Source organism: Piliocolobus tephrosceles, chromosome 15, assembly GCF_002776525.5.
Source record: "Piliocolobus tephrosceles isolate RC106 chromosome 15, ASM277652v3, whole genome shotgun sequence".
Lineage (NCBI taxonomy): Eukaryota > Metazoa > Chordata > Mammalia > Primates > Cercopithecidae > Piliocolobus > Piliocolobus tephrosceles.
The window spans coordinates 105916786-105925290 of NC_045448.1; the positions used below are offsets into that span (position 1 = coordinate 105916786).

The window sequence follows — 8505 nt, forward strand, 5'->3', positions numbered from 1 at the left end:
GTGAAGGTAGAAACTATTAATAATATTAAACTGAGCACGGCCCACGCACCAAGCAAGGTGCCAGTGAGCACTTTAGTCCAGCCCCTCATCGTGGGCACGCAGCCACGCCACCGTGCCCACGCAGCCACACCACCGTGCCCACAAGGACACGGCTGCCCCATATGTCCCACCTTCCATGGTGAAGCCAGGACTCCATTTCAGAACAAGCATCAAAATGAAAGACAGGTATATGTGACTATATAAACCATTTAAAATATTGTATAACCCCCTACCACAGACCAACAGACAGCTGACAAATAGGTTAAAAAGTGTGCAACGTATGACTGGGGTTAATACATTGTGTATTACAAACAATCTATATGAAATAGGCCAACACTCCAATGAAGTCACAAAAATAGAAATATAAAGGTATAAAAGATGTTCAGTGTTCACAGTAATCAACGAAATGGACATTGAAACGAGGTGCACTGCTACCATCAATGAGAATAAAGGCAAAAGGCACATGTTATTTTTGGTGGTAGCTTAAATTTCTAGGAGTCTGGTAATACTAAAAACTCCAAGAGCTAAACATTTCAATCATTCTTTAATTGTACATTTCCAGTGAGAGGAATTTTTCCAAGGGAGACAACGGGTTGTGCGTGCCTAGAAGACGGCACGGTGGTGCAAGCTGCAGTCCTGGTGACGATGAACAGGGTCAGTATCAATACAAGTGGAACTGCATTTTGACAAGTCATACAGTAAGGACTGGGTTACCCACGGAGCTGATGTGATCCACGTTCATGGACGGAAAGGTAACAACAATGGCTGCCACTTACGAACACCTGCTTCCGAGGCACGCTGCATGTTCCTTATGAGGAAGGTACTGTTGTTGTCCACACTTTGCACATGAGGAAACGGAGGCTTGCAGAGGTCAAGCAACTTGCTCAGAGTCACCAGCCAGTGAGGGGCAGAACCTGGATTGGGACCTGGTCTGTCTGCTCCCAAAGTCCTCGACCCTGTTGCCCCTCTGCTTCCAATTAGGCAGAAACAAGCTTATAAAATGGAAGTCTCCCACGGTCCCGTGTTTACAAATATATGTACTCAGCACCCGAGCTCTCAACGCAATGCCCAACAACAATGGTCCCGTCACAGGCTGGTCACATAGAACTAGTCCTCCTAATAGGATCAATCAGGCAAGACCACATTTAATATCTTGTCAGTTATTTATTATGTGTCATTCTAAAGACTAGCACATTTACAGCATACATGGCTTTGAATGACCTAAGAATATATAAAACAGTAACTGTATGTTTATATATATATTAATACTGCCCAAAACAAATAAATAAAGGTATCGTAATGCACTAAGCTTGGCAAACACAACGGTGTAGGGACAAAACTGTATTATACAATATTTTTACATCTTTAAAGGAAACTAAAGGCAACTGTGCTCTGTAGGAGGTCTGACAGAATCCACAGGACAGTCCGAGTCTTCCATAGGTCTGTTTTCTTTTTAAACGGGGAGGCATTGTAAGGAACACTGGACGGCACCTCTATTTTATGGTAACCTATAAAACTGCCTTCCCTGCACCTCTGAAAACTCAGAACTCCTACAGAAGACAGGAGCCGCTTGCCTCCAAGGCGGTGCAACACACACCCTTGCAGGCGCCGGAAGCGCAGGAACGATGCCTTCAGGGAGAATCCTGAAACCCGAACCTTTTCTACAGCATTTGCCAAGTCATACAGTTTTATGGTGACCCATTACATAAAGCGAAAATTGGGAAAATAATTCATATAAAGGTGCCACATGCAAAACTGCTGACAGATGATCAACATTTGCTATATTCCCTTTGATAAGTGCAGATATTTAATGCTCTTCCGACAAAAAAGATCTGAAAACTATGTGAGTAATATTTATTTTTTAAAAGCAAGGAGATTTTTTTAAAGTTAAAGTGAGAAAAGATGGAACTAAAAATTTACCAGTTAAATGAGATGGTGGGGAGGTGAAAGGGTAAGTCAGCCATATTGAAACGAACTGTCTGTGAACAGAAATTGATACTTAAAAAGGAGACTCTGACACCAGCAGCAGCCACCTGTGCGGTGGGTTTGGCGGGCAGGAGTTTCTCGGCCTCCTGCCTGCCACAGTGAACCCCGCTTTGAGGGAGCGGCAGAGAGCTTCATCCTTCATTAAAGTGTCTCCACAGACATGTCCCTCCCTGCAAGCATCGGGAGACAGCAGGCTCTGCTTGCGTGCTGACTTCTGAGTAGCAGCGGGTCTGGAAGGTCATCCAGTTCCACCCCTACCTGATGCCCTCCCCCTCTGTGTTCCTGCCAATAAGCAGTCCTCCCCATGCCTCAGCACCCCTGGCCCAAGTTTGTTACATGTTTCTAAAGGAACCAGAAGAATCTCTAGGTTTTTAGACAAAAGAATTTCTAAGAGGTTCACAAATCATTAGGATCAGCATCATTAATATGTGCCATATATATTTCTTTTACAACCTTTTCAAGAACATGTAAACATCATAAACAGAATCAATAAAACATATAAACTCCTAAGAAAAAAACTCTGCTATGTGCAGATAAGACTCATCATCATCTTATACAAGATGACCAGACACAATTTTCTATGAAATTCCTAAGTTTTATGGCCCATAAATCCCTTTCAAAATCTCATTTGAGGAGAATAATGTCAACTGTTTCTCAATAGTCATCTTACATAAGAATGAGAATAAGAAAGTAACAATTATTGCAAACCTAAAAATAAGACACTTTTATCAGACATTCAAACATGATTGTACTGTCTTTTCGAAGATAAATTGGAAATCCTGCAAAAAAAATTTTTCCCAAAAATATTTAGGTTTCTACTATCTCTATGGTCATAAATTCCCCATGGGAGGGTTGACATGCCACAGCTGAAGCCTTAGATTAACATCTAGAGAAGAAGGGGAGATGTGTCCTCTGGGTATGGGGGAGCCTAGGCAGGGAGCTGCAGAGAACAGGAGACAGGCTAAAGGGACCTTACTGCTGGCTTTGTGTCTCCAGCAGACTCCCTGTTCTGTAACTCATGAGGGACAGAAAAAAGACTGGCCCCAACTGTGTGGGGTGCCTTGCAGGTGTTACCTTCTAATCAAGTCTTATCTCCCGTTGATTAATCAATCTTTCTTTCAACTTCTTCAGGTGGTGGTGTAGATAGGATAATTCACTAGAACCTGTTATTCTCACTGCATGAGATAGTGCTAGCTTCTTTCCCCAGATAACATGTATTGGTCTGCCTAGGATCCAATTATTTAATTTATTATTTACTGTTTTACATTCAGATTTTTACAAAGTGGATTGTAATTCAATGGTCACTTTTGAGTTACTCTGTAGAAAAATAAGTGAGCAAGTAGGCATCTTAAAAAGTCTTCTAGCATTTCAGACAAACCTAGCTTGATTCATGTAGGTTAACTATTGATGAGATCTGTGTAGGTACAGCCAAAGGCTATTTAAATGGGCAGTTGTTACTGTCCACGTTATTGAGCCAAACATTACCTCCTATTGATTCCAATGGGAAAAAAAAACCCAAAAAACAAAAAACATGCTCCAGAAACTCTTTAGTGAAATGTTTTTTTTTTTTTTTTAAAAAAAACCACAAAAAATAAAAACCAATCCTTCGGGTCTTCTTGAAGAATTCGTATATGACACTAGAGGGTACCCACATTTATTATGTAACAGCTAATTAGAGGAAACCGTGTGTTCACGTTTCAACTTTTCCGTAAGTCCCTTCGGGAGGCCTGTAATGCTTGGGGAAAGCCTTCAGCTGCAGGGAATTAAATGCATATTTGCGACTTCCAACATTCTTCATTGTATTTTCTCTTCGACAACCCTCACTGGGGAAAAAAACAAGCACAAGAAATGACAGCAGTAAAAAAGGAAAAAAGAAAAGACTTAAACTAAGATGAAATGAACTGATTATTTTCATAACATTAAAAAAAAGATTAATTTAAATGGGTGCCGGACTCATTTACAACAAATACGTAAGATGGCAGGTTTCTGAACAAGGCAACTAAGAAGCACAGAGACGGACACATGCTGCATGGGGCTGTGAGGTGTGCGTTCCTACAAGCAGCACCGTGGCTAAGTGGAAGCAAACGTTTTCCAAGTGAATGGCTTCATGTAGCTCAGGTCTGAGTCATGTGGGGTTCTACCATGACTTGTGGTTCAAAGATTCTCTTACACAGCAAATGAAGTGGAAAGAGAAATATTACTACTCTCACTAAAGTTGCACTTCAGAGCTTTAAAGAGCTGTACTTTTCTATATCAGCAAGAGCTGCAGTCACATCGAATTCAAACTGCGGACTTTCCTTGCAGAATTCAACAGGTCGCAAAGCCAGCTGGCTAGGGAGGCTGTTCTGGTCTGCTGTCTCCCGGAGGACAGTTGTTCTGGGTGCCAGGTAATCCAGTGGGTTCATGCACTGTCTGCAGAGCAGCCTGGCAATCAGGGCTGGAATGTTATGAGGGAGGGATCTCACCGAGTTCTGGTAGCAGCCAGTCACCCTTCCACAGGTGGGCTGCCCCCATGTGTTCCCTCTTGCACAGGTGCCACTGAGCCAGTGAGAGCCCACAGGTACCCTTCCCTAGAGAACTCACGACCAGCGTCATCCCCAGCTGCATTTGATGGAGGGTTGCCATGGCAATCCAGGGGGCAAAAACAAACACTGCGTGAGGTGGCCTCACCTGCTCAGTGAGCGCATCCGGGGAGTTCTCTGGGAAATGTTCAGGTGTAGACATGAAACTAACTGGCAAAAGTGATTTTAAACATAAATGACTTCCCACAGCACAGGATAACTTGATAGTCTTATACTGTTCTAAGACTAGCAGTGAAATCCACTAGTTATCAAATTTAGTACAAAATTCCCCTTATGAGATGTAAAATTTGCAGTTACCAAGAAACAGTGATTTTTTTAAAAAAATTCAAATTGTGTGAAGACCATTATGTCATGCATTTTAAAAAATCATTAGTGGCAATTGCTCAAGCCTTTTAAAGTGAAAATGACAGTCTCATTATCAAGAACATGTAAAATACTTTCGGTAAGACAGTTTTTATTCAAAAGCTAAGCTCCGATAGTTTAGAAAAGTATCCACCTGGTTGTTATAACTAATTTGGTAACTTGGATATGCTTTCTTGTCACAGAGCCTCAAGGCCTCAGCTATATGTGCGTCACCTGAGCTGAACACCTAGGCCACAGGAGCAGGCCCCCTGGCGTAAGGAACAATCATGTTTGCTAGGCATGAATCATGCCTAACATTCATTCAGTAATCAAAAACGTACTTCCACTTAAAGCAGAAGCTATAGGTTCTTATATACAGTTCATCTCCTTTAATCTTTGGAAACTCTTACATTAATGAACTACTTCAGATATGGCTTCTCCATTTATATAGAAACGTACAAACTGCTTAAAAACCACCTATCACTAGTAAACACTAAACTGCCGTGAGGCGCGAGGCAGAATAATTTGTGAACTTTGACGTTATCTTTTATTTACATGCTAAAGGAGCTAACACCTAGTTTAGCTGGCTGAACACATCAGACGTGAAATTATAATAAAGATTACACTTTCATTTCAACGTAGTTTTCAAATCAAATTGTATTTACTTTCCCCCAGATGTCTGAATTTGCAAAATCCGGCTGATGTGGCTGATCCACAAGCCGACACTGTCATCCCGCCACCTGCCTGTGCGGATGAGCTGGCAAGAGGGCCCGGGGCGAGGCATGCAGAGGTGGCGAGGGCAGCCTGTGCTAACTGGGGCTTCCTGCTGCAGAGGCCAAGCTGCTGCCCTAAGGCCGGACACCTCCACTGATCGCATTGGCTGCATACTTTTTAGGAATCAATGGTACGTGTTGAGGTGGTCTTAGGTAGATTTTAGCAAGAGGGACTTAATTATTTCAAAGCTCCACGATTATTTTATAATATCAACAAATTATTTCTTTCCAAGAGCATCCATTTTTGAAATGAAAATCATTTGGGAGGCCGAGACGGGCGGATCACGAGGTCAGGAGATCGAGACCATCCTGGCTAACACGGTAAAACCCCGTCTCTACTAAAAATACAAAAACTAGCTGGGCGAGGTGGCGGGCGCCTGTAGTCTCAGCTACTCAGGAGGCTGAGGCAGGAGAATGGCGTAAACCCGGGAGGCGGAGCTTGCAGTGAGCTGAGATCCGGCCACTGCACTCCAGTCCGGGCAACAGAGCAAGACTCCGCCTCAAAAAAAAAAAAAAAAAAAAGAAACGAAAATCAAAATGGACACCCCAAGTGACAGGTAATTTTAGGGAATCCTCTAGTTTTCCGGTTCCAGTGGGGTCTTCTACTTGAGAACTCATCTGCAGGCATCAGGATCTTAGTGATTCTATGGCCAAGCATGGGGTGGCTGCTACACCTGCCACTTTGTGGAGGGAGAACAGGCCATCATGTTAAAATCTCTGCTGGAACCAAGCCATAGGCGTAAATGGTGACTGTCACCCTAGTTGAAAAAACGTACACAACAATTTTATAAGACCAACCAGAGAGCCACTCCTGATCATGGTTTCCCGGAACACCAGGAGCTGGTTGACACTGACAATGCCTCAGCACTACCACTGTATGAGCAACTAAAAACCATCACTAAGTGTCAGTGACCCCTTTCTTGAACCATCTCCCCATCTTTGTTTCACCCTATTTCTCACTAAAGCAAGTAAGATTTCGAATATGTATTTGGCCTGATTTCATGAGTTAAAAGGCCTTAGTGACATTAAATTTCAACTTAAAGGGAGAGCAGCGGAGCTTCTTTTCTCAAATACTTTAAGTTTTAAAAAGCCAGTGCCAGCCCACTGCCTAGGCTAATCTCACAGTGTCCTTCTGGCAGCTCTCCGAGCGCACTGGCGGCATACTGCTTTTCACCCAGCCTGGTGGAGACAAACGAAGAACCTTATCTCGCTCCCTTTGGTGTCTCATTTCTCTCAGCCCAAAGGCCAAGCCCACATGGGCAAAAAGGTGTGGTGACAATCAAGGGTCAGGCCGTGGTGTCCTTGAGGCCCCCTGGGAGGGGCTCCTCGGCCTGGGCACAGCTTCTCTGTGCTGTGGGGCAGGGGCCTGGGAGGGGCCCCTAGAGGGTGCCACAGAAGCATCCTTGAGCCCTGGGAGAGGGAGGGGTGCTGTCTGCAGTCACAGGGCCTCCCTCTGTGCACGGGCTCTGCCCAGTCACTAGCCCTGCGGTGGAGGTGGGAGTGCGCATGAGTCACCACTGCAGGCACTGGAACCACATTACCAGGAGCAGGACCAGGAAGCTGTGAAATGGGAACTGCAGGAGGCTCTGGACTCTGCTTTCTTGCTTTCAAATAAAGCAAACAAGACGGTCTCAGGTGAAGTGCACGCCTCAATGTGAAAGAGGGAAAGTGGCAAACATGCCTTTCAAGTAATCACAGGCTGGACAGGACACTGCCCAGGGACTACTGTCATGCTACCACAGCTTACACCACCCAGGAGCTGGCGTTTGGTGAGAGATCCCCTACTGAAGGCTGCCAGGAGCTATGCCACAACAGCCACCTCATTTATTTTAGAAGAGACAAGTGAACACACTGCACTTGGAGAAGCGTGGATTCACTTACAGGGGTGACACACAGGTGATGCCTGCCCTGGGGAGCCTGCAGTGCTCAGGATGGTCTTACACTTTAGAATGTAAAGTGTCCAGTCTAGCATTTGCCATTCATTGCTAACCGCTTCTATGATTCCTAGGACCCAGACTCTGAGCTGATACTGAATGAGAGAAAGCCCGGGTTAAGGTCTGGGAGTCCTGGAGAGAGGACTTTTGTGGTCCACTGGATTTCTGGGCATGCATGAGTGTCAAGTTTCTGGAAAAGCAAGCTTCTCTAAATTCATTCCCATTTTTCTGGCCTGGTTAAAAAAGAATGTCTTCATAAACTACGGTGTATGGGGAACCAGCTGGAGATAGAAAATGGGGACACAACATAATATGAACTGGAAAACAGAGAAGCCGCTGCCTGTCCTGCACAGGGTGTGGGGAGTTTTTCCTCATCTATGTGGTTACCTTTACAGGTGTACAGTTACCCTCTGCACCACGTGGGTGTTAAGGTCACACTTCACCGTGTTGCAGGGAATGCCACGTGAGGACTGAGGGGCACCAGCAGAAATCAGAGCGCCTGCTGCTCCCACAGCTCCATCCACTGCAACTGCCCACAAGTCAGGGACCATTGTTTTTGGCAATTTTTCTTTGATTTGATTTGATTATCAATCATATTTGATTAGTAAGAGAGAAAAGATGTTGGAACTTTAATCTGCAATTAAAGATACCATTTTTAAATGAAAAATACTGTTTTAAAATAAATAAAAGTATGTAACTTTAACAGCCTTTGGTGACTATATGCATTAATTCCTCGAACCAGCTGAATGATCCTTACATAGTGAAGAGTAAATCTAATGTCACATGCAGTAGGTGCTCTCTCTCTGTGTCTGGCGTATGCAGTGGGTGATCTTTCTGTGTCTGGGGTAT

At 44.2% G+C, this 8505-nt stretch overlaps 1 protein-coding gene across 9 annotated transcripts in view; it reads right to left on the reverse strand.

The window, feature by feature from the left end:
• INPP4A (inositol polyphosphate-4-phosphatase type I A) overlaps window positions 1-8505 on the reverse strand; it is a 145980-nt gene continuing 137475 nt past the window's right edge. For 6 of the 9 annotated variants that reach the window (XM_023211433.3, XM_023211436.3, XM_023211431.3 and 3 more), the window contains one exon: window positions 3716-3848. In XM_023211433.3, coding sequence (XP_023067201.1) covers window positions 3716-3848 — 133 coding nt within the window. Of the gene's footprint in view, window positions 4463-8505 lie in introns of all 9 variants that reach the window. The other 3 variants (XM_023211435.3, XM_023211428.2, XM_023211430.3) reach the window with 3 other exon arrangements.